We start from the raw sequence: 26,441 nt of genomic DNA, 5'->3' as shown, positions 1-26,441 counted from the left end.
GGATAAACGAGGAGCAGACGGCCCAAAATCTTTGAATGGATTTTGATCTTTTCTTTTCAATCTGTTATGTATTTATTTGAGCATGAGGTGGCGCTCTCTGGACCACTATAAGGCTCTTTTGGGCGCCTATGCTCCTCGTTTATCCATCAGATTTGTAACAACATGTTGAATAAAGATCAGTTACTTTTCAAAAGACTTTTAAATAATAGTTTCATTACAAGATTGAATTGAAGCCATATTCTAAATAACTTAAAACTAAATAACTTTAAACGGGAACGCGAAACCGTTGTACGCATGCACCCCCCCCTTTCTGGCAATGCGCGTTTGCAGGATTATCAATAAAGTTTTTTTAACATGTTTTAAACATGTTTCGTTCTGTGATAATACAGGAAACAATTTACCAACCGTACAAAGGACTTCTCTGACAACTTTTGCAAAATTTGAAATACAACAAGATCTAAGGACACGACATGGTGAGACGACGTAGCAAACGACACTAGCAACGGTTGCTAAGGATTTTCCTGACGACACGTGAAACGACGTAGCAAACGACACTAGCAACGGTTGCTAAGGATTTTCCTGACGACACGTGAAACGACGTAGCAAACGACACTAGCAACTGTTGCTAAGGACTTTCCTGACGCCGTAGTTAGACGACATGGGATAAGGACAATGACAATGACAAAGACAAATGCAAAGTTTAAGCATGGAGCAAGCATATACATCACAAAGTAAATTCAAAGTAATAATCAAAGAATCATGGGCATGCAGAAGATATTGCTTAGTAGAACATAGACATGAACCAATGTAAAATGAACTTGTTCAATAGACATAGACAATGAGCCCAAAGCATAGACAGTGGACGCAAAAACACGATCAATAGACAAAGACAATGGACCAAAGACATAAAAGTGGACGCAAAAACACATTTTGATATTTTTGGCACAAATGGAACCTCATACTATACTTCAGTGAGACGGAGTCTGAGATTTAAATGACGGCGTATGAAGATTATACGTCCATCAAAACAGTAACACGGCTGCATCATCAGCAAAAGAAAGAGTTTCTGCTTGGAAAAAAGAACAAAGTAAACACACGAGTTTCTGATCTTATTTCTATTTTCCTTGTGACGCATATATATATATAAAAAAAAAAAACGCCCCTCTCACCCTCCGCGGGTGGTTTCTCCTCCAAGCTCAGGTCCTCTACCAGAGGCCTGGGAGCTTGAGGGTCCTGCGCAGTATCTTAGCTGTTCCTAGCACTGCGCTTTTCTGGACTGAGAGGTCTGAGGTCTTTCCAGGTATCTGTTGTAGCCACTCCTCCAGCTTGGGGGTTACTGCCCCGAGTGCTCCAATTACCACAGGCACCACTGTCACCTTCACTTTCCAGGCTTTCTCCAGTTCTTTTCAGAGTCCCTGGTATTTCTCCAGTTTCTCATGTTCCTTCTTCCTGATGTTCCCATCGCTTGGCACTGCCACATCCACCACAACGGCTTTCCTCTGTTCTTTATCCACCACTACAATGTCTGGTTGGTTTGCCATTACCATCCTATCAGTCTGGATCTGGAAGTCCCACAGGATCTTTGCCCTCTCATTCTCTACCACCTTCGGAGGTGTTTCCCATTTTGACCTTGGGGTTTCCAGTTCATATTCTGCACACATGTTCCTGTATATTATTCCAGCCACTTGATTGTGGCGCTCCATGTATGCTTTACCTGCCAGCATCTTACATCCTGCAGTTATGTGCTGGATTGTTTCAGGGGCCTCTTTGCACAGCCTACACCTTGGGTCTTGTCTGGTGTGGTAGATCTGAGCCTCTATCGCTCTGGTGCTCAGGGCTTGTTCCTGAGCTGCCAGGATGAGTGCTTCGGTGCTGTCCTGTAGGCCAGCCCTTTCTAGCCATTGGTAGGACTTCTTGATATCAGCCACTTCAGTTATGGTCCGGTGGTACATCCCATGCAGGGGTTTGTCCTCCCATGAGGATCTGTCCTCGGTGCCGCCCCCCTTCAGTTTTCCGCCCCAGGCCACCGCCCGGACGGCCCGTGCCTAGAACCGCTACTGCTCACCAGGTAAAGATGAATTTAGATGGATGGCAGCAGACTCACATCGCGCAGCATCATCAGGATGGCCGTTGATTCCTCTGGACAGTGATCAGATGTTTCACTCTCAAGCTTGGGTTTTTAAAACATCTGAGGAAGAAAAACAAACAAGATTAAATTACAAATTCAGTTTGATCATTTTTAAATGCAAGATGTTTTCAAAAGATTGCATCTTACTTTTTCTGATGTGTGTAAATTACTGCAGTTCTGAAATTCCTTACTATTCCTCACCATTTTGTTAAATTGTAATAGTTGCTACTTCATTAGATTTAATTGCTCTTTATTAACATAATGGTCCCCATAAATATTTTTGAGGCATTTATTTTTCATACAATAATTAGGAACTTCTTAAATCTTAAAAACATACAATTATTGGCTTGAAAGAATCCTGTGAATAAAAGAAAGTAATGCAGATCCAAGGAAGAGAGGATTTTAGAACAGATCTTCTCTGGTTGAGCTCCTATCTTTCTGTTAGCAGCTGGACACACGAACCAATCACACCAGAGACAACTCGGCTTCATGCTGAGATTTCTATTAGAATTCTGTCATTCTGTAATAATTGCATGACAATTTATCTGATCATCTTGTAAAATGGAAATTTGACTTTTTGAGAGCGTTTTAGGGTTGAGAGGAAAAGAGAAAAAGGCTTCATTGCAAAGGCTGGGAATCGAACCTGCGTGGCAGGCCAGAATTGTCCCCCTGAACCACCAATGCTCGAGTGCCCTAAAAAAGACGAAGAAATAGGAAAATCACAAGGGAGTGCATTCTCCATTTGGTCAGCAATCTTCAAACATGTCATCAAAGTCTGCCACACACACACTGTAATGTAATAGGAAAGTTCTTTTCCTATTGAATTGTCCAATAATGCAACCGAACTGAATTTATAACTTTTAAATCATCAAAGAACACAATCTCAAGCATTCTATAAGAACACATCAGGATATTATTGGGAAGATGGGAAGAACACCTGGGATGTGTTCATTTAAATCTAGCAAACATACAATAACACTGGTGCTCAAGACGCTGACACACATAGATAATTATGTTTTCTGTGTGAAACCTAATATATTGATTCCAGTATATCATAATGAAAACTCTTAACCAGAGAATCTTCTTAGACATTGATACTTCAAATTTAAGAATTTATCATTCACAGAGAGAAGGGGGGTGCACCGTTCCTAGAGATACTGCAATACCAGGTCGATGCGTGGAGTGGACGGAGCAAGCCCCTATTCCATCTCCCTGTTCCAAAAATCAATTTAATATATGGTCCCCGGGTAGGGGACGTATCAGATATTAAACTGATAAGAACAGATACTACACTTGATCTTAGCCAAAAGGCCGAGAAGCGATACCAACCACAACTCAAAGGAAAGAACCTGATTCTGCTTTCTACAAATCTACCTCAAGGTTCTAAAGTGACTAAATAAAAACACTCCATCTTTCTATAACTCATGGCAATGAATAACATCAATCGTATAACAGGAATAGATCGATGAAAATCATGAAAATTTGGAAAAACTAAAGACGATAAAGAAGCCTCCGTGTTACTTTCGGGACACGTGGTATGATCTAGTCCTATTGGAAGACGAGCAGCAACATCAACATAAAACAACCATTTTAAGAACGTCTTTATAAATATTCATATCATGTATTTGACTCCCACATCAACAGAATCTCTTCTGTGTAATTAACAACATTAAATCGATGCTTGCTACTAAAATAATGTCATTTTGATGTGACCTGACACCTAACAAATGTAAAGCCCACAGCGCCCTCTATCGAAAACAAGTGGAAATACAGCCTCTTTTCTGGTCAGTCTGAAATCCACCCGCAAAAGACCAATTTAAGTGGGTTGTTTTAAAGACAAAAACCTACAATTTTAAATTTGTGTGACTGTTGAGGACAACTCAAAGCTCGACAATAACTTTTAACTTGACAAAATAACCAGCAAATAGTACCATTAGTAGACGTCTGTACGTCGTTAAATCTATAAACATCTCATATTTATTTATTCACATAATTAATACGCTTTACACCAAAATAGAAACGTTAGAAGAAAGCTTGGAAGAAAACAGACGTACTTTACCCATTTAACCGTGTCGACATCTGCGAAAAGTTAAAATCCACGCGACTCGAAAAGACGAGCGTATTAAGCCGCACATGCGCAGACTGCAGAGAAGTGCCCTTACAGGTGCCAGCTTCATCTATTACCAGTTAACAAAAAATTACTATTCAAGTTTGGAAAAGTGTTGCTTTATGTCCTGCTGGTATTTTTGTCTCAAAAACTAGATTTCGGCTAAAACATTTTTATTTAAAACAGTTGATTTTAACCCTTTTCATCAAGGATTTTAACCTTTTTAATCAGTCTGAAAAATATATATAAAAAACAAATTAGCTGCGTCACACTTTAGCTCTCTAAACACGTTTCTAGAGTAACAAATTATTACCTATAATTACTAAAACTATACTTACATAAAACTATTTCCATGTAGAAGACTTTATAAGGAGCTGCTTGAAGAACCACGTGGAAATACATGCAGGCGAATTGAACGTTTTACTATTGTATGATTTTTTTTTTGATGACTACCATTGTAAACAAACAGGTAGCTGAACTTTTTTTTAAACAAGAGAAAATGTTTGCCCCCTGAAAAAGCCTTTTCACCCCATTTAAACCTTTTTATGTTTAAATGTGTTGGTCCTCTGTTCCAGAGTTGTTCATGTTTGTTCCATCAGTTTATGGTTTAGAACTGGGTTCTCTGTTGATATTTATGCATAAATGAATGAGGATCTGCTTTTCTGCTCTATGGAGTTTGGTTGTTTTACCTGACGCCGTTTTTTAGTGTTTGTATTTGTCAAAAGTTCAAACATTTGTTATTCTGTCCAACAAACAGCAGCTTTTTTCCCAGAAGTTCAACCTCTTTGAAAACATCCGGTTCAAACATCTTCAAAAACATTTCAATTTTTATTTGTTGGAAAAATGTTTATTACTTTGCTTTTAACCATTTTTAATTGTGCAAAAATGCAGTTGAAAACAGCTGCATCCTAAAATCATTTCATTTTTAAATTTAGTTTTTAGTTATTTAGTTTGCAGGTTCTGTGTTTTGCACCATGATCCAAAGGCAGCCAGAAACAAAGAGGGCAGCACAATGGCCCGCTGGCCTGCATGGGATTGTGCAGTTCTGTCCCAGCTCAGCGAGGCCCTTTAAGCCATGTTTCCAGGTGTTCTTACCTGTGAGTGAGGGGGCTAAACAGCATCTGAATGGTTTTGAAAAGAATCCTTTGATGACTCACTGTTAAGACTTCTGCAGGACAGAACAGATGGGAACACCATGGTGAAGGTTTGGTGACAGGTCCACGAGTGTCACGCTGAAGAGGATCTAAAAGATCTAGCAGAGGATCTTCTCGTGACCTGGATCTGCTCGTCAAGGGGAGCAGCTGAAGCATCGTGCAGAGGTCAACACTCGGGCTGCAGGAAACCTTCCAGCTCCTCCAGGTGGCAATAGAGGAGGTAAAAGATCCAGCTGGACTAAATAAAAACCTCTCAGTAAACAATCAATTAGGACATTGATCAAGTTTAACATTTGGTACCAATGAAGAGAAAGATGCACACTAATTCCAAACACATAAGTCCTCCTGTTTGTCAAGAATTGATGGTCAACGGTGTGGCTGTGGCTTACTAGGAAGGTCTCAGAGGAAGCAACAGCCTGGAGGGTTTCCACAAAGTGCTGCCACACATGATTCCAGCTCGAACACTCTGTCATGCACAGAAGCACCACATGAAATATTTAAAAATGACATTTCAGAAAAACCCATCACCACACAGGGCCACATGTCCGTCATCAGGTGTACCTGAGGAGCAGCATTGCTCGGTGGCACTCTGGCAGGAGCGCAGTGTGGAGGCAGAGGGCGGGCTTTTTCTGATCTAAAAAGAGAACTGCAGTGATTACAGATGTAACTCCACCTGCTAGAAATACATCATCTATTTTAGACAAAGTCCTATGGAAGGATTTGTGTCTCATATTTCAAAATAAAAGTCTACAATGGAAAGGCTTTTTCCTTTTCACAATGTAACTGCATCAATTGGATCATAAATAAAAATCAATCAGCCAAAATGCTTTTTCATTTTCAACAACCCAGTCTTCTCCTATGAGGTTCCGTTTGTGCCAAAACTATGTAAATGTGTTTTTGCGTCCACCATCTATGTATGCTGAACGGGTTTATTGAACATTGGTTCATTTCTATATACTACTAAGCAATATCTTCTGCGTGCCCATGCTTCTTTGATTATTACTTTGTGTTTGTTTTGTGATAAAAACTTTGCATTTATATTTGTTATTATTGTTTCTCCATGTCGTCTTTCTACATCATCAGGAAAATCCTTAGATACCGTTGCTAGTGTCGTTAGGTACGTCGTGTTTTCACATCTTGTCGTTTGTCAAATTTGGCTAAAGTCTTCAGAAAAGTCCTTTGTACGGCCGATAAATTGTTTCCTGTACTTTGTCATTAGCTGTTTGTGTTTCTTTTCAAATATGTTTAATAAACATATTTTTTCGTTCTGTGGTTGAACAGGAAACAATTTACCAGCCATACAAAGGACTTTTCTGACGACTTTGGCCAAATTTGATAAACGACCCGATCTAATGATGCAAAAAATATCCTGTGATATAAATGACACGTTCTCAGGTTAGGGATGGCCAAAAAGCAGGAAAACTTGAAGGAGAGCACTGAACCTACCCGGCTCCCGTTAGCCGGGTAGGTTCAGTGCTCTCTGGCCGTGCACTGAGTCCTGCAGAGGAGCTTTATAAGCCCACTGCAGGTGAGCAGCTGGTGCACACAAGTGGAATCAATTTACGAAGTGACATTCCTCCTGCTACAGTTAGTAAGTGCAACACGTTACTTTATAAAATGCAACGCCTAACGTTAGTAGAACAGCAAAGCTGCTTTTCTTGGTTGAAGGCAGCTGGTTTTGGTGTTTTTACTACTGTAAAGTGTTCAATATCAACAGAAAGCTACTGTTCTCTGCTTCAGAACTGTGTTAGTTGCCTCAACCAGGGCTGGCCACCCCTGGTCCTCCAGAGCCACAATCCCGCCTGTTTACCAGCTGCTGTTGCTGATTAGCTGACTCAAGTGAATTCAAAGAACGTCAACACTGGAGCCAAAGCTCTGCTTTTAAAAGGTGAATCTGAGTCATGTGATTCGATGGGAAAGTTCTGTTGGCGGTTGACAGATTGGATTTGGCGTTGCTTTGATGTCAGAAAAAACCCTCTGCATTTATCCGGACTTGGGACCGGCGCATGAAAGCATTGATTTTTGCCCCCCTGTGGTTGCATTACTATGAACGGCTATGAATGACCAATGTTTGACTTAGATTTGAACCAGTCACTCTGATCTATTGGAACTGAGTCTCCGTTTATTTCTGAGCTGCAGAAACTTTGGCTCAGCACTACCAAACATTTTTCTCTCTGTACTTTGGTTGGTAGCTGTAACTGATGCATCGACTCATGACTGGAATTGAAATATATTCTACTGGTAATTGTTTTCTGTTCCAACCCGACTGTCTGTTGGTCACTTTCATTAGCCGTTTTTAAGAACAGTTGAGATGATTTGTTAAGTCAGGTGTTTAAAATGAACAGAACTATAACGATTGGAAGTACTTTACATTTACTTTTGGATTACTTTACATTACATTTTGGATTGAGTTATTGGTCTTCTTAGATTTTAATTTGTGACAAACTCTGACATGACCAGAATTGGTATAGGGCTCTAAAAGAAAGTGGGCTGTGATCAATGTGTGGTTTGAAAAACAATGTTACTGGTACTTCTGAAGTTATTTTAAACCCAAATGTCCCCAAATCTGAAGACGACCACAAACTACCAAACACAGCCGTTCATCTAATAACCAACGACGGAAAAGCTTTTAGAGACTACAGTCCGGTCATTGCTTTTGCAGTTTCAGTTAAAAATCCTAAAGAAAAATCTAACTTGAGTTTTGGATCAGGTGGGGGGAACTGAAGCTGAAGTTTTTGCGTGATCTATCGGTTCTTCTGTTGCTATGGTTACTGCTCTTATTGTGGGCGGGGTCAGCCCCATCAAAGCAACGCAGGTGAAACGTCACACATTCACGAGGCGCACGAACAGCGACAGACACGAACGAGGGAACCCGAATTTAGCCGAAGAGGGAAGCGCGGACTCGGCAAAGGGCCTCCCGCTGCTGTGTGGGGGGGGTTCAAGGAGTTCCTCCTCATTTCATCTCAGATCCGTCCAGACGACTGATTGTTTTCAATACGGGCCGTTTCTGGGTTGGTTTGGGGGGAGGAAGACCTGAAACCTCCCATCAGTCCTTTGAGAAGCTCATAAAACGTTTGGAGGCTTCTAGAAAACGTTTTCCTTCTGCTTTAGTCATTACTGGGAGGATGAAACACTGAGGTTTGGTCCCAGAAGGAAAACCTGCAGCAGCTGAACAAGCCCAGAGATTTTGCTGACTCAGCGTTTGACCCAAAGCTTTTGTTGCTCCTCCACACCTCATCCATGGAGTACGGACAGAGGGTGGTTCATGCTGCTCATCACTGCTCTCAGGCTGGACTTAGGTCTTGCCTCCACCATCGTCTCCAGAGTCCAGACTCGCACCAACAATAGAGTCTGCTTCACCTCTTCAGGTCCTTTTTCTTTGCTCTGCCTCTCCAACACACTATAGCATATGAGAGGATGATGGAGATGACTGACTGGTAGATGATGTGTAGAAGCTTAGAGCAGATGTTGAAGCTATCCAGTCTCCTCATGAAATACATCCTGCTCTGACCCTTTTTATACACCTGTCCAACTTGTTGTCCAGCTGCAGATCCAGGTATTTGTAGGTGGAGACTACCTCATCCTACACTCCAATACAGACAGGCTGAGGTGGTGGAGCGACCTGACGAAAGTCCAGTGCCGCGGTCCATTACCGGTCCACGTGCCACTTGGTACCAAGCAGCAGACAGAAAAAATCTTAAGAGCTGCAGGCGACAGCGTTTGTACTCGTGGATCTTCCTCTTGATCTGTTTGGGGGGTGTCCTGCTATTAGTTCTTCTCGTCTGTAATGTTTACCACAAAAACACTTCAACTGAGAGACGGAATGTAAAGACAGAATCCAGAAAATCCCTTTTTGAAATTCTTTATTTTTAAAACTGGGCACAAAATAAGGATTTGGTCAATAACTAAAGTTCACCTCAATACTTTGTAATGTTTCCATGACAAAGGTCAAAGGTCTCCTGAAGTTCTTCAGCAGGTTTGGTCCATTCATCCATGCAGATCCTCTCCAGAGCTGTGATGTTTTGGGACCTAGAGACAGTTTCTTCCCAAAAGCTGTCACTGTACTGAACGCCAACTTTACACCACAAGCCTCTGGATTCCTTCACATCTTTCCTTTGATCCGTGCACATTTGTCTGATTGTTGCTCTTTTTAAAAATCTTCTTTTAATCCTTTTTTTATTGAAAAAGCACATGAAAAATTGTACATTGATAGACTACAATGATCTTGCTTTCTCAGTCTTTAAGGAAAATAGAAAAACATGTGAAAGAGCAGGAATTGTTCAAAACATATATGACCATTTCAGTGACACTTTACATAAAGTCTCATCTTATAGGCTTTACTTATTCTGTCCATTTAGACCAAGTAGTGTAAAAAACATCAGTTAAATTTGTATTTATTCTTTGTGTACCGTCAAGCCAGTCGTTGGTTGTTCAGGTTTAAGCCATTTTCTGATTATTGTTTTCTTAATAGCTGCCAGTAGAATGTAGAGCAATTTCTTACTTTATTTGTCCAGCCCTTTAGCTCTATTTTACCCAAAAATCAAGTCTCCATTCTCCTTGAGGCCAACATTGACAGGAGCATCCATGGCCAGAAAGGATTGGAAGACCACACCTTCCAGGAGATGAGGGAACTCTACTGGCAGTATGCAGCACAAAAGGACAGGCCAGAGACATTTAGCATGAAGGAGAGGGAGATACACAGAAAGCAAACCGCTCTGTGAGGAGATGGTTGAACACACCGCTGACCCACATCACCAGCATGCAGATGAAGAGGTTCTGAAAATACATCTCAGAAAAGGAACAAGTAAGTGTTGTGGCCATAAACGGCCCAAAAGCTAAGAGTGTGTTTGATTTGCACATTGGTAATGTTTCACAATTGAACTTTTCTACCAAATTTGACGTAATAAAACATTTACTTTCCTACTTGAGGTCCTTGTCAGACGCGGACGTGGTGCTTGAGGGGAACTCTAGGACCACAGGAAACCTTCCAGCTCATCCAGGAGGCGATAGAGGAGCTGAAAGGTCCAGTTGGACTGGATGAGAGTGGAGTGAGCCTCTTCAAAACACCAGGTGAACAGAATTTCTCTTAGTGAACCATCAATTACTACAGTGGTGGACAAAATTGTTGGTAGCCCTCAGTTAAAGAAAGAAAGTCCACAATGCTCACTGAAATGACTTGAAACATTCAAAAGTAACAATACATTAAAATTTATTGAAAATTAAATAATTAAAATCAGCCATTACTTTTGAGTTGTTTTTTGTGTCCATTGTCCTGCTACAACAAAGATGACTTTCCTGCTGACGGTCCGTGGCAGCCGTCTCGCTACCATGACCTTTGGAACATTTCAATTCATACTTTTTTCTTCACACATTTGTCTTTCAGCTCTGGCTTCTGGGGCAAATGATCGCTCTTGCCCTCACTCATGGAGGCATCAAGCCATCAATTTTCTCAGGTTATATTCAGAAATATCATGTCAAGAAACATCTGATGTCACCTTGGAGGAAGTGGATGACTGGGATGTGAAAGGTAAACTTCAAAAGGTACTTTCCAGAAAGTTTTACAACCTTCTGGCGGTTAGCAGTTGAAGCACGAATACGGTTGTTCGGTCATCAAAAACCAGCACACGCCATCAGCATTATTTTGGCAAATTGGTGAAGATCATCTTCCAAACTATATACAGTGCTCAGCATAAATGAGTACACCACACTACATTTGTCAGAAAACCTTTAGTGTCCTTTCAGAATCATCATTTTCTGTGAAATACTAGACTACAAAATACACCTGTAAGGGTCTGTCACTGATTGCAAACAAGATATGATAATTTGCACACAAAAAAAGATATTTTCCTAACAAATTCAAGCCCATGTTACAAAAACTGAGTTCACCCCAGTCATAGTGACACAGGAGAAAAGCCAAACTTAAGACTACAAATTCTACTCAACAGGCATTCAACCACAGGTGAGTCTAATGCAGGGGTCGGGAACCTTTTTTGCCGAGAGAGCCATAAACGCCACATATTTTTAAATGTAATTTCGAAAGAGCCATACATTTATGTAGTGTCCCTTTCCCACACTGAGGCACGGAGACTCAACCTCTTTTAAGGTTCTTTATTCTGGTTAGTGCAGACCGCAACAAACGCCCAACAATTAATTCAGCAACTCCTGAATCTCTCCCGCTGAGACGAGAGCGCTTCTACCAACTTTATATTCCCCTGCTCCCGCTCCAGTCCTCCCATTTCCCTTATTCGGCCCATAGCTGAACCCCATTGGTCCAAACTACCTAACAACAGGCTGAGCGACAGAACTGAGAGCCAATCAGATCTCTGCTTGATGCGTTCGTTGAACTCCAGAACTTTTAACGCGGCCCAACAGCCAAGTTAAACTCAGTCCGCGACAATATGTTTAAAACTAAATATACAAGTGAATGTGTGCATTTGATGTAATTTCAACATTTTTAAAGTACAATAAGTCTGTGGATTCTTTTGAATAACGTTGTTATGCTGTTGCTGATAAATGATGAGTATTTCTCGTGGCAGTTTTGCTGATGGTCTGGTCTGGTTGATACGTGGTGAGTTTCTGCTTCATGCAGGCGTTGAGACTTTAAACGTGATCGTAGGTCTGAATGTTCTGTAGATGTGAGACAGACTGATCACATGCAGACGCGGAGTTAAACACACACTCACACGCTGCAGTGAGTGACAGGCAGCGGGTTTTACGTTTTTACAATCCCTGCGCGATTCACCTGCTGCCGGTCCCCCCACCCCCACCCTCTGCTTTCTTCCTCACACATCCCGTCCCCGCAACTGCGCGCTCTTTCTCAGAGACGGGAGCGCGCAGTTTTAGGCACAGCAATTCACAGGTTTCCGGCTGGTACAAACTCTGTGAAATAATAGATAAAAGTAACTGATAGCGCTGACGCCGATTTCTCTCTCCAATCACCGCTACTACTCCGCGCCTCTGGCATTGCATCGTGCCCGAGAAGGACTGGTCTAATGAAAAAAAAAAATAGTACAATTAAAGATTTGTCTGCGAGCCACATGTGACCATCAAAGAGCCATATATGGCTCGCGAGCCATGGGTTCCCGACCCCTGTTCTAATGAATCATTTGAGAGGTGTCCAGCACACCGGTGACCATAAAAGGGCATTTCATAACAACGAAAAGATCCTCCCATTTCCTGCTGTCAGCAATGGCTCCTCATGGGAAAGAAATGTCACAAAATCTCTGCACAAAAAAGGTGAAAATGCAATCCCCTCTTAGCATTGTCGCTGTAATTATGTCACAGAATAAGTGTTTTTAAGTAGAAAATGAAAAAGCATTTTGGATGATTGCATTTTATTTTGTTTTTGAGTCATTTGATGCAGTTACATTTTGAAAATGAAAAGCATTTCTGTTAATCCATTTTAATTATTAAATTAGACATTCCTAATTGAATTTTGCTACACATTTTCTATAGAACTTTTTGAAAATGAAATGCCAAATATCATCTTCTTTATCATTTTGGTTAAGTGGCAGGATGAGCCGTGTTGAAGAAAAGCGGTTTGACTGATTTTTTAGTTTCATTTTGAGTCAAGAAATACAGGTTCATTTTGAAAATGCAAAAGCATTCCTGGTATTGACTTATTTCTAATTATGCTAGAGAAATTCTTCCAAACTAAAACAACCTGCTGATGATTACACATTTCTCTTAGGAGCCACAGAGATTTCAGGTTTGATAAATGCAGTTAATTGAATTATACCTTGATATACCATAGTTATCAGCTGATACTAAACCAGGAAAATACATTGCAATGACATCAATCTGTCACTCAGTACTAATTCAAGGTCAGATTCTTAATAGGACTGAATAATTGCATGAATCTAACTCATTGACTTTTCTCATCAGGACCCAAAGATAAGAGGTCATCCTGGTCATTCATGCAGTTTCAGCAACACTTTACTGTATAGTTTTTCTTTGAACACATAATCAGGGGAGAGCGCGGACGCAGTCCCCCACTACCAGAAATTATGCAGTCGAGATTCCCACATTTGGGGAGTTCGCAGAGGATGGGGCCAGAGTAGTGCAACAGTCCACGTTCAACGTAGACGATCTCCGCTCCCATTGGTCGAGTCTGCGTCCAACATGGACAATTCTCGACGCTCATTGTTCCAGACTTGACGCCCATGGATGTGAACGAGCAATCAGAGGCGCGTTGTGCCCAACCTAGAGAAGCAATCAGATCGCGAGCATTGACACGCTGCACGCGGACCAGGTGAGCCACTTTCCCAGCAATACCTGCTTCATCAAAAATGGCCTTTGATTTAGTTAGGACAAGTTTTTTTCTTTATTCAAGCATTTACTATCCCTAATTACGTGTTTTCATTGTTGTCTGAGCTGCCATTCCCACGCACAGTTTACATTGTTTTGCAAAAAAGGAATGATCGCTTCCACCTAGCAGTCCCTGTACTACTAGCATTTTTCCGACATTTTGAAAGGTGCTTTGTTTTATTCTTCTTCATATTAAATGTTGTCATTGTTCAAATCGCTCCGATCGCTAAGATTTGACGTTTTTCCTGGTCTGCAAACAGGTCCGAGCGAGCTAGCTAGCTAGCGATCTTTTCAAATTAGCGTTCGTTGTACTAACGTCCCTTTTACGGACGATTTTGAGAATAGTGCTTTGTTTTCCCTCTTCAAATTAAACGTTTTGATCGTTCAAATCGCCCCGATCGCTGAGATTTGACGGTTTTCCTGGTCTGCCAACAGGTCCTCCTAGCTAGCTAGCTAGCGAACTTTTCAAATTAGCGTTCGTTGTAAAAGCATGCCTTTTACGGACGATTTTGCGAATAGCACTTTGTTTTTCCTCTTCAGATTAAACGTTTTAACTGGTCAAACTGCTCCGATCGCTGAGATTTGACCTTTATTCTGGTCTGTAAACAGGTCCTAGCTAGCTAGCTAGCGATTTTTTCGAATTAGCATTCGTTTTTAGTAGCATACATTTTAGGGAGTAAATAAACACAAACATCTTTTTTTCCTAACTAGACAACGTCATTGTGGGTTTTAGCTTTTTAAGTGAACAAGTCTCTCTGCAACGTTGGATTTTTCTAACAGTCAATTTTTAAAACTATGTTGAGTGATGCATGCACATGCGTGTGCATGTGCACATGCATCATTTTATCTGCACGTCATTGTATGTGCATGTACGTACATGCATGCACATGCACATACAATGACGTGCAGATATACGTACATGCATGCCCATGCACATACAATGACGTGCAGATGTACGTACATGCATGCACATACAATGACGTGCACATGCACGTACATGCATGCCCATGCACATACAATGACGTGCACATGCACGTACATGCATGCACATGCACGTACATGCATGCACATGCACGTACATGCATGCACATACAATGACGTGCACATACAATGATGCATGTGGACGTGCATGCATGCACGTGCACATGCGTGTACGTCATTGTATATTCATGTGCATGCTTTTAAAGGCCTAGATGAGGATTTAAAAAAGAATACTAACATTGAATATACAATATAGATTTTGCCAAGATATTTGAATTAAACACACTTTGAAGTCTTGCCAGCACTCTGTGTAACCACCTATTACTCTTCTATGACACAGACTATCACAAGCAAAGATGGCAACTTTCATCCGGGTCACAAACCCAAACGCCCCAGCGCATCGCCAGCAGGCCATTATTGTGGCTTCAAAAGAGGCCCGCTTGTATCGGGAGAACAAAAAAATCTTCCCTCAACCTCCACCAGAGCTGCTCCATCAGTTCACCGCCCTAGGCCATGCAGAAAAACTGCTGCGGGCTGAAGGGATCTCTTCACCATCCCATCAGCAGTGTCTGGGAAGGCTGGTGTTGCCTTTTGGGCAGTACAAGAACGCCCCTTTCCACTGGCTTGTGGCCAATGATGTTGGATACCTGAAATTGTAAGTATTTAACATAAAAATGACCTTTTATGTACTACACAACCTAACGCATGCAATGCTAAATATGAATGACACAAATATGTCTGCATTAAACTAAACTGATCAAAATATCCACCTGCAGCCTAGTTGACAAACACAGAGCGGAGGTGATTAACCCGGCTCGAAAAGGTGAAATTGGGAACCAGTGGATAAAAGACTGCCTGACGGAATACGCAGAGAGCTTCCCTCAAGTCTCCATTCTCCTCGAGGCCAACATAGATCGGTGCATCTATGGCCAGAAAGGGTTTGAAGACCATACCTTTCAGGAGATGTGGGAGCTCCACCGGCAGTATGCAGCCCAAAAAGACAGGCCAGAGACATTTAGCATGAAGGAGAGGGAGATGATTCAAAAAGCAAACAGCTCGGTGAGGAGATGGTTAAACACGCCGCTGACCCACATCACCAGCGTGCAGATGAAGAGGTTCCGAAAATACATATCAGAAAAGGAACAAGTAAGTGTTGTGGCCATAAACACCCCAAAAGCAAAGAGCGTGTTTGATTTGCACATTGATAATGTTTCATGACTGAACTTTACAGAATTTAATGAATTAAAACGTTTTCTTTCCTACTGCAGCAACAGCTGAAAATGGGCAATCCATCTTCAATGTCTGCTGCTGCTGATGATGCTGAGCTGATGGCTGCATGTCAGGCTGTGGAAGGTAAGAGACTAACAGAGTTAATTAAAAATACGTACATGTCTTTCTTAATCCCAAAATTTTTACTTTCTTAGATTTAGTGACGTCTCAGGAGTCCGCTAGTGCAAGCCAAGGCAGTAGTCGGCTTACTGAGATTGTTTCTAAAGAATCCCAGCCTACAAAAAAGAAGTCAGCCAGCCGGGTCAAGTCATCCTCATTTTCCCCTCGGAAAGAGATGACTGCCTCAACCGCATCTTCCTCCCAGCCTCAGATATCCTCATCTGCCCCCCTTCATCCAGAGAGGACCTCACCATCTGCATCCTCCCAGCCTCAGATATCCTTATCTGCCCCCCTTCATCCAGAGAGGACCTCACCATCTGCATCCTCCCAGCCTCAGATATCCTTATCTGCCCCCCTTCATCCAGAGAGGACCTCCCCATCTGCATCCTCCCAGCCTAAAATCAGTAAGAGGCCCGTTCTGTCTGGAACCATTGCACAGCACTCTGCATCTGTTCTTCAGACCAGTGCGTTGGCCTCCACATCCCAGAGTCGCGTCACTCCTGTGGAACTGCCTCAGAGTGACTCACCTGTAAGTTAGTAAATATGACTACTTTAAATCTCTTACATTTAATTAAAACTCATCACATGTTCTGTATATAATTTGCAATGCAGGTGGAATTAGAGGGTTGGGTGCGTCTGTGGGAAGACCCCAATGGCATCCCGCCTGCTGACGTCAATTGGCTGAAGGAGGACACAGAGAGAGGACTCTTCACAGCTGTTCAAACATATAAAGATGTTTCTGGCCATCTCAAGAGGAGGCGAGTGATGAAATCAGACCGGATGTGGTTTTACCCTCCGGAGCCTCCTGGTTTCATCAGCGCTGGTCTACCGGCTCCACACCTCTTTTTCCGGAGCCGCGTCTTTGTCTGGCGTCCTGTGGGAGTTTGGAGGTACTCTCTCAAGTGTCCTCGGGGTGACACCTGTGCAGGTGCAGGGCGAGATGTGCACCTCTACAAGTCTGGCTACCATCATCGGGTACGACTCACCTTTTTTTTCTTCTTTTTTTGTAAATTTCTTTTTTAAGCAGAAGTGTTCAGGACAGAAGATCCAATACTAATGTCTTTTAGAGGCTTTCCATACAGCTTTAATTTTGTTCTGTTTAGTAGTTAAATATAGCCTCAGAGATGAACACATCACACGTTGCTCAGCTTTGCTTCACTGTTTCTGATATCTGCAGGTACGGCACATATGTGACGTGCCCAGCTGGTACACAATGCTGACTGAGGTTTTGTGTTGTGGACCATGCACGAAGGCAGCCAGAAACAAGGAGGGGGGCACAGTGGGGCGCTGGCTTGCATGGGATCGTGTCATTCTGTCTCAGCTCAGTGAGGCCCATCAAGCCATGTTCCCTGCAGTTCTCACCTGCAAGTGAGTGTTACCAGCAGCATGTGGATGAATTTTAAATGAATCATCTGATGACTCTCTCTTCTCCAAGGCGCGGCGTGGACAAGAATGTTGTTCGCCTTCTGCGGGACAGAACAGAGGGCAACACCATGGTGAAGGTGTGGCGGCAGGTCCAGGAAAACCACCATGAAGAATATCTTCATCGTAAGGACCTGTACACCACCCTTCTGATGGGCACCCTGGAGCCGGGTGGCATTGTTTCCGCTTTGGGGCACACCTTCCGCCCTCCCCCCCCCTCCAGAGAGTTACCCTCCGCGCGACTGCTGCGGCACGCCTTTCTGCTGGCAGAGGCCGACAATGTGCAGGACTACAGGAACCAGATCCTCTCCACCTTTGGCACAGTGCTGAAAATGGATTCCACCAAAAAAGTATTTCAAAGTTTCATTGTATTATCATTTCAGACATATTGCAGTCATTTTCACAACTTGAGATGAAATGCACCTCATATTGCTGGGGTTTGATGACAAATGATGGTATGTTTCAGGTGGTTAAGAAGCTGTCTGGAGAGGCTCATGGGTCAGCCGAGTGGTTCACCAGTGTTGGAAACGAGCACTCCCAAATTGTGACCTTCGTGCTGACCTGCGAGGAATCCACAGACAAGCTTCGGCCCATGTGTCAAGGACTGATGGAGAGGTTTGAGCAGGCCAATCAACCGGCTCCGAAGATCCTGTACATTGATCGGGGGTGCTGCCGCGCTCAAGGCCCAACAGCGGTGGAGACTTTGTTTCAGCCTTGGGTTGACCGTGGGATGGTGGTTCGGCTGGACATCTTCCATTGGATCCACCGGTTCGACGCAGCCATCCGGACTGATAGCCACTCCAAATGCGCTGCATTCAAGTCTGCACTGGCTGGGGCAGTGCTGGCTTACAATAAAGGCGACCTGGATCTGCTGATAAAGGCTGTCAGGGCTAAGGGGGAAGCCTTGAAGTCTTTGTCGGATGACTGCGTCATCCAGCAGCACATCTCCAGGGAGCAGCTGAAGCACCACGTGCGGAGGGTGACTCTGGGACCACAGGAAACATTCCAGCTCATCCAGGGGGCGATCGAGGAGCTGAAAGGTCCAGCTGGTCTGGATGAAAGTGGAGTGAGCCTCTTCAAGACACCAGGTAAACGGAAAGCTTTCTTAGTGAACTATCCAATTACTATATAACTAAGTGTTGAATGTTTGTCAGCAGTTAAAAGATTCTCTGAGAACCAAACAACTAAACACACTGAGGATCATTAACTCAAAGGAAAGGCAGCTATTTGGACTGACAACCTGAAAACAGAGCTTAAATTAAAACAAACTAAAACAAAAAGTTCACAATCATCCCTGTATGTGTCAAAAATGTGTTGACTGAACTGCCTTATTTCTGAATTCCTTTATTTATTTATAGAAGCCATCGATGAGGTGTGGGCGTGCCAGCAGCGGCATCTGGGCTGCATTCAGGATCCACCTGACATGTGCATGTACAGGGTGGCTCGTGTTACCAACATCAACGGTGTGGATGTGCCTTTTTATAAATGCCTTCGAGGAAGCAACAGCTTGGAGGGTTTCCACAAAGTGCTGCCACACATGATTCCAGGTAGAACACTCTGGCGTGCACAGAAGCAGCACATGAAAGGTTATTAAAAATGAGGTTTCTGAAAAATCTTGTCACCACACAGGGCCACACTGTGCTGCACGTCCATATCAGGTTTACCTGATAAGCGGTATTGCTCGCTGGAACTCCGACAGGAGCGCAGATGCCGTGTTTGGAGGCAGAGGGCGGAGACACCGGACGTACTCTGCTCCGCTGATTGACAGGCTCAACAGACGCTGTCAGCAGCTGTTTGGAGAGACTGTGGAAGAAAACTTCCAAACTCCCGCTGATGTGGCCTCAAAGGAGCTCCTGGGTTTGGAGTACCTCTTCAGCCAGAGCACAGGGGAATCTGGACCTTTTTCCCTTCAGGACATCATGTCAGATGGACCTGGTCCAGAAGAGGAGGTGGTTCCACCTGAGCAGCTGGATCCAGAAGTGGAAGATGAGGCCTACCACAGCGACAGCGAGGAGCAGAGTGATGTTCTCCACGCCACCCCAGCCCACATCAACATCACCAGCCACGACACCTCCACTCCTCACCCGCCAGCCTTTGTGAGTAGCCTCTTTTTAAATATTTCAAACGGCACAGACAGTCTCCTGTGTGCAAGTCTTTTTATTCTCTGAAACCTTTTTAACTTTTGTTCTTTAAAACAGGAGGATGTCTGTAGTCCGAATCCTCTTCCTGGATTCCAGAGGCTGGAGAGATTCTGCTCTCTGCTCGTGGAGATTGGCGTGAGGGAGAACAAGCTGTCCCTCACCACAGAGCAGAGGAGCCAGGTTGTGGAAGCCTGGAACGCCGTGGAGGAACATGATAAGCAGCCGCAGAAGTTTCACCAGCTGTACAGGACACACTGGGGCAACACCTTGTACTGCAGGACCAAAAGGGATGATCTTGTTGAAGCTGCCGTTATCCAGAAGGTGAAAATGGCTAAACGGTACGCTCCAGCTCAGCAAGACATCACCGCCCAAAACAACAGGCTGATGTACACGCTGGTGAAACTGTTGTGGCTGCGGACTCCTCACGGCTCTCAAAGCAGCCCGGAGAAGACCAACATTCTTAAAGCGTATGAACGCATCCAGCATTGTCTTCTGGTGGAGGACCCAATCCTGTCCAGGGCGGGGATCCCTCTACCAAAGATAAACAGCAAGACGGTGAGAGACTTTATTCGCTTTCAGGAGAGGCTGCTGAACCTCCGTGCCACCAAGCAGCCGTCCACCATCACAAAGACCACCTCCATCTCCTCCTCGGAGCTACCTCCAGCACCACATCAGCCAGCTGTGCTGCCCCCACAAGACTACCCTGTGCTTACATATGTACCAATACCAAGCACTGCTGGAACAAAAAAGCTGAAAAAGAGAACAGACATCCCTCTGCCCTCTTCCACCTCCTTCCCAAAACCACCAAGCAGAACTCTGATTAAACCTGTCATCCATAGCCAAACGCAGCCTGCAGCTGCTTCCTCATCCATCCAGGGCGTCTATTTCGTTCCCATACGACCTGCCCCTGACAACACCAGCACTACTTCCAGCATCAGCACCGCTTCCAGCATCAGCACCGCTTCCAGCATCAGCGCCGCCTCCATGCAAAGCACACACACCAGCATCAGCACACCCTCCTGGGCAAAAGCTACCATCTATAAAAGGAAGCTCCAAGGACAAAGCTCAGGAGGGGACAGTAAAGTGTCAAGAGTGCACAATCTCCCCGTTTGTAGTCTCTGTGGCCAAGCTCTCCAGGGACACAAAAAATACAAAAAGAAAACTTTTTGCCCAGTGACCAAGATGTCAACTTCAAAGGGTCTTCAAAACAGAGTTTTTGAGAGCTTTGAACATTTTAGCTCTGTTGTCGATGACATTTGTTGACAGATATGTTTGTGTTACAATAAAAAAGAATTTGTGTTTTTACAGATTTGCATCATTCATTTTCTTCAGAAATCAGGTCACAAGGGCAGCAGTCTGAGCAAAGAAGGTCAGATTTTCCTCTTCAAAGGCCACTTCCTCAGGGGGAATCCCAAGGCATTCCAGACAGTCACTGCAGTGTTTTCTGAGCCTTCCCTCATCACACGCAATCTTGATCTGTTCTTTGATTTGTAAGCACCTAACAGATCATATCATTAAAAAGGGAGACAGCAAATACTAAAAAGTAAATAAGACACAACAAAAACTTAGATTTACCTGAATGTTTATTCAAAATAATCTCAAATACATTCTTAAGTGAAAATTAGAATTTCACTACAACATGTGTGGGAAAAAAAGTAAAGCTGGCTTAGTCTTTATTTTGTCAGCTTGTCATCTAATGGGAGTTCCTCCAGAGTAAGGAAGCAAATGCTGGTCAACTCCTTGACCACACTGTTGTCCATCTGGAGTGTTGTCTAACGGAGTATATCCAAATACCTTCTTTGCAACTCCAATAAAAAGACCTCGTATGTTCAAGAGTTGAGTATAAGGAGCTCTGCAGTTCACTTTTCAGGTCAGATCACCTGGATCATCTGGCACAGCTTCCAGCTTGGTTCTATGGACACATGACAGGAAATGTATCAGAGGAGATTTTCTATAATTCAAATCAAATTTAAGACATGACAAGAATTAACTTGAAACTACTGTCATTACTGTAAGGTTTTCAATAACTTGTTTACATAAACATGTGGATTTAGCAATTTGATCAACTGAACACTAGATGGCGCCAATTAGTGCCATACAGGCAACAGGACACTTTAGTGGAGGTTTTGCTTCATTCAAATAAACTTCAAGATATCAATAGATTTACTTCCAAATGAACCATCTTCATAAGTCAGCCGTCTCAAGAATTTAGGGGTACTTTTGGGTTGGACAATTTAATGGGAAGGTTAACATGGATTATTAATGTTTTCTGCATTTATTTACAATGACTGGGTAGCAGCGACCATTTTTCTCTGCAATTTCATCCATCTATCACAAGATGGCTCCACTGGGAGAAAACGTCAACACCTGTACGTCAAGGGTTGGCCAATCCTAACACATCTCAATTGCACTTCTGTCCAGCGCATCGCCGTTCGCAAAGGTCAGCAAAGCCTCAGTGCAATGGCTGAGCCTCACCTTGGGTGAACCACCTTCATGATCATGGTGTCTCCCCTGCCAGGTAAGTATGAGTTGTTCATGTCACACCCACACACCACTTTCACACACACACTGTGCAGCTTTAAGGTCATTACACACTTCACACACACACACAAACAACCACACACTGCATGACTCACATTCAACACTGTGCTACACAAACACATCTGTACACAAACACATCTTTAACACTGATCGATCATTGGAATAACGATTCCCATGATGCACAGCTGTGTCTGAACTATGAAAGCTAACTGATGACCACAAAGTTCCATTCATTTGTTCTCATTTAGGCGATTTTCAGAGAGTTAAAAAACAGAAGATGGGGGACTTGGAAAAAAACCAGTCTGTTTGAGTCATAAAAACAATACAAATACTACTAAAATCAATGAAAACATACAAAACAGACGTTCTTCTCTGCTAACACTAAACAACTTCCTCTTCTTTTGTATCCTGCTGACTGGAACAGCAAAGTTCTGCTGCTGCCCCCTACTGGTCTGGAATGTGAACTACAAATGTAAACAGTTTTATCATCACAGCTCAAAACAAAACCAAGTTTTTCCAACATCTAAAGTCTGGTGTGTTGCCTAAATATTTATCCTTTCGCCATATTCCCTCAGCGATCATCACAATATATGAACTTTCACGGATCTGCACATTTGGTTTGGCAGATCTGTGAATAAGGAAAAACAGCCACGTTGGCGCCCTCTAGTGGACAACTACAATTTATACAGTGAAGTAAAAACTGGACATCAAACTCATTTTTAGTCAAGTTTGACCGAACAATAACACCATGAAAATGTAGTGTTCCTGTGCAAATACTGGATCAGTTTCAGACTGATTTTATTAGCATGTTCACTATTCTAACATATCATTACTTTGGATGTATAATCATTAGTTAGATCTACAAACGCCTGCAGTGTGTCTGAAACAAAGTCAAACAAAGCTGAAAAATATTTTTCTGTGAAAGAAAAAACAGCTTAAAAAGTAGGTTAGTAATTATCCACTTTGTACCGATATGCAGCACTTGTAAAGCACTGGACATCATTGCATAGCAGGTATCAGAATTATTTTCCTGCGCTGCAGAATCCGCTCATAATCACTTCACTGCTGTTCAGTGCTCCATATCAGCACCAGGCTGCATTTCTACACTGGAATTACGTTAATTTCATCAACACTTGAAGAGTTACTGTAGCCAAAACAATGTAAACACTGTAGATAAAAGGTACCATGTTAAAAGATTAACGAAAATGTATGTTAGTTTGTAATACAGATGCCTTTTTCTTAGTTATTTTTAAAAAAGGCATTTGCATTGTGTTCTTTCATTGCATCCGTTATGTTTAAAGTATGATATAAAATAAATATTTACATCTAAACCTGTTGATGATTACACATTTCTCTTATGAGCAGAGTGTTCACATTTAACAAATAGTCATTTGGATTTAATCGCTATCGCCTGATATGAAAAACTATATTGTTATATAATAAATTCTATATGGCCCAGCCCTACATGCAGCATGTTCACATTTAAATCTCTGTTTCACTGAATCCTCAGAGAAGCAGAGCTTTGTTTAGTGCAGCTTAGCAACCTTTTTTCTGAGAAATGAATCTTTTAAAAAACACTCACCAGGTAAAGATGAATTTAGATGGATGGCAGGAGACTCACACCGCGCAGCATCATCAGGATGGCCGTTGATTCCTCTGGACAGTGATCAGATGTTTCACTCTCAAGCTTGGGTTTTTAAAACATCTGAGGAAGAAAAACAAACAAGATTAAATTACAAATTCAGTTTGATCATTTTTAAATGCAAGACGTTTTCAAAAGATTGCATCTTACTTTTTCTGATGTGTGTAAATTACTGCAGTTCTGAAATTCCTTACCATTCCTCACCATTTTGTTAAATTGTAATACTTGCTACTTCATTAGATTTAATTGCTCTTTATTAACATAATGGTCCCCATAAATATTTTTGAGGCATTTATTTTTCATACAATAATTAGGAACTTCTTAAATCTTAAAAACAAACAATTATTGGCTTGAAAGAATCCTGTGAATAAAAGAAAGTAATGCAGATCCAAGGAAGAGAGGATTTTAGAACAGATCTTCTCTGGTTGAGCTCCTATCTTTCTGTTAGCAGCTGGACACACGAACCAATCACACCAGAGACAACTCGGCTTCATGCTGAGATTTCTATTAGAATTCTGTCATTCTGTAATAATTGCATGACAATTTATCTGATCATCTTGTAAAATGGAAATTTGACTTTTTGAGAGCGTTTTAGGGTTGAGAGGAAAAGAGAAAAAGGCTTCATTGCAAAGGCTGGGAATCGAACCTGCGTGGCAGGCCAGAATTGTCCCCCTGAACCACCAATGCTCGAGTGCCCTAAAAAAGACGAAGGAAAGGAAAATCACAAGGGAGTGCATTCTCCATTTGGTCAGCAATCTTCAAACATGTCATCAAAGTCTGCCACACACACACTGTAATGTAATAGGAAAGTTCTTTTCCTATTGAATTGTCCAATAATGCAACCGAACTGAATTTATAACTTTTAAATCATCAAAGATCACAATCTCAAGCATTCTATAAGAACACAACAGGATATTATTGGGAAGAAGGAAGAACACCTGGGATGTGTTCATTTAAATCTAGCAAACATACAATAACACTGGTGCTCAAGACGCTGACACACATAGATAATTATGATTTCTGTGTGAAACCTAATATATTGATTCCAGTATATCATAATGACAACTCTTAACCAAAGAATCTTCTTAGACGTTGATACTTCAAATTTAAGAATTTATCATTCACAGAGAGAAGGGGGGGTGCACCGTTCCTGGAGATACTGCAATACCAGGTCGATGCGTGGAGTGGACGGAGCAAGCCCCTATTCCATCTCCCTGTTCCAAAAATCAATTTAATATATGGTCCCCGGGTAGGGGACGTATCAGATATTAAACTGATAAGAACAGATACTACACTTGATCTTAGCCAAAAGGCCGAGAAGCGATACCGACCACAACTCAAAGGAAAGAACCTGATTCTGCTTTCTACAAATCTACCTCAAGGTTCTAAAGTGACTAAATAAAAACACTCCCTCTTTCTATAACTCATGGCAATGAATAACATCAATCGTATAACAGGAATAGATCGATGAAAATCATGAAAATTTGGAAAAACTAAAGACGATAAAGAAGCCTCCGTGTTACTTTCGGGACACGTGGTATGATCTAGTCCTATTGGAAGACGAGCAGCAACATCAACATAAAACAACCATTTTAAGAACGTCTTTATAAATATTCATATCATGTATTTGACTCCCACATCAACAGAATCTCTTCTGTGTAATTAACAACATTAAATCGATGCTTGCTACTAAAATAATGTCATTTTGATGTGACCTGACACCTAACAAATGTAAAGCCCACAGCGCCCTCTATCGAAAACAAGTGGAAATACAGCCTCTTTTCTGGTCAGTCTGAAATCCACCCGCAAAAGACCAATTTAAGTGGGTTGTTTTAAAGACAAAAACCTACAATTTTAAATTTGTGTGACTGTTGAGGACAACTCAAAGCTCGACAATAACTTTTAACTTGACAAAATAACCAGCAAATAGTACCATTAGTAGACGTCTGTACGTCGTTAAATCTATAAACATCTCATATTTATTTATTCACATAATTAATACGCTTTACACCAAAATAGAAACGTTAGAAGAAAGCTTGGAAGAAAACAGACGTACTTTACCCATTTAACCGTGTCGACATCTGCGAAAAGTTAAAATCCACGCGACTCGAAAAGACGAGCGTATTAAGCCGCACATGCGCAGACTGCAGAGAAGTGCCCTTACAGGTGCCAGCTTCATCTATTACCAGTTAACAAAAAATTACTATTCAAGTTTGGAAAAGTGTTGCTTTATGTCCTGCTGGTATTTTTGTCTCAAAAACTAGATTTCGGCTAAAACATTTTTATTTAAAACAGTTGATTTTAACCCTTTTCATCAAGGATTTTAACCTTTTTAATCAGTCTGAAAATATATATATAAAAAACAAATTAGCTGCGTCACACTTTAGCTCTCTAAACACGTTTCTAGAGTAACAAATTATTACCTATAATTACTAAAACTATACTTACATAAAACTATTTCCATGTAGAAGACTTTATAAGGAGCTGCTTGAAGAACCACGTGGAAATACATGCAGGCGAATTGAACGTTTTACTATTGTATGATTTTTTTTTTGATGACTACCATTGTAAACAAACAGGTAGCTGAACTTTTTTTTTTAAACAAGAGAAAATGTTTGCCCCCTGAAAA

The 26,441-nt window shown here is 42.1% G+C and overlaps 2 protein-coding genes, 2 long non-coding RNA genes, 2 other non-coding genes and 1 pseudogene across 7 annotated transcripts in view; 2 read left to right on the top strand and 5 right to left on the bottom strand.

The window, feature by feature from the left end:
- Window positions 1-872: 872 nt before the first annotated feature.
- Window positions 873-6,073, bottom strand: LOC144981586 (uncharacterized). 2 transcript variants are annotated; one of them, XR_013647188.1, is made up of 3 exons: window positions 5,393-5,933; window positions 2,772-2,821; window positions 873-2,188 (listed from the first exon to the last, which is right to left on the bottom strand). It is a non-coding gene; the product is annotated as an uncharacterized LOC144981586 (long non-coding RNA). The 2 variants fall into 2 exon arrangements; XR_013647187.1 differs by lacking the exon at window positions 2,772-2,821 and adding an exon at window positions 5,951-6,073 and having other exon boundaries at window positions 876-2,188; window positions 5,393-5,855.
- On the bottom strand, window positions 3,261-3,451 carry LOC111948539 (U2 spliceosomal RNA). Its single transcript, XR_002874552.1, has one exon. It is a non-coding gene; the product is annotated as a U2 spliceosomal RNA (small nuclear RNA).
- A 7,355-nt stretch (window positions 6,074-13,428) lies between the features above and the next one.
- On the top strand, window positions 13,429-17,246 carry LOC144981585 (uncharacterized). The gene is made up of 6 exons (XM_078929766.1): window positions 13,429-13,640; window positions 15,018-15,332; window positions 15,454-15,823; window positions 15,946-16,030; window positions 16,102-16,595; window positions 16,679-17,246. Exons 1-6 carry the CDS (start codon window positions 13,552-13,554, stop codon window positions 17,087-17,089), a joined length of 1,764 nt encoding a protein of 587 aa, XP_078785892.1. The 5' UTR covers window positions 13,429-13,551; the 3' UTR covers window positions 17,090-17,246.
- On the top strand, window positions 17,247-20,936 carry LOC144981584 (uncharacterized). Its single transcript, XM_078929765.1, has 6 exons — window positions 17,247-17,434; window positions 17,502-17,838; window positions 17,955-18,576; window positions 18,847-19,035; window positions 19,118-19,584; window positions 19,687-20,936. Exons 1-6 carry the CDS (start codon window positions 17,280-17,282, stop codon window positions 20,890-20,892), a joined length of 2,976 nt encoding a protein of 991 aa, XP_078785891.1. The 5' UTR covers window positions 17,247-17,279; the 3' UTR covers window positions 20,893-20,936.
- Window positions 20,937-21,241: 305 nt separating this feature from the next.
- LOC105358209 (uncharacterized) overlaps window positions 21,242-26,441 on the bottom strand; it is a 67,398-nt gene continuing 62,198 nt past the window's right edge. The window contains exons 17-18 of the long non-coding RNA XR_013647185.1: window positions 23,753-23,875; window positions 21,242-21,541 (exon numbers count right to left, since the gene is read on the bottom strand). This is a non-coding gene — a long non-coding RNA (uncharacterized LOC105358209). The remainder of the gene's footprint in view (window positions 21,542-23,752; window positions 23,876-26,441) is intronic.
- On the bottom strand, window positions 22,004-22,155 carry LOC111948524 (U1 spliceosomal RNA; annotated as a pseudogene).
- Window positions 24,947-25,137, bottom strand: LOC111948530 (U2 spliceosomal RNA). The gene has a single exon (XR_002874543.1). It is a non-coding gene; the product is annotated as a U2 spliceosomal RNA (small nuclear RNA).

This window comes from Oryzias latipes, chromosome 13, assembly GCF_053564925.1.
Source record: "Oryzias latipes strain Hd-rR chromosome 13, Olatipes_Hd-rR_3.1".
Classification (NCBI taxonomy): Eukaryota; Metazoa; Chordata; class Actinopteri; order Beloniformes; family Adrianichthyidae; genus Oryzias; species Oryzias latipes.
The sequence above is the reverse complement of the archived record's forward strand: the minus strand, read 5'-3'. Positions and strand labels throughout refer to the sequence as shown.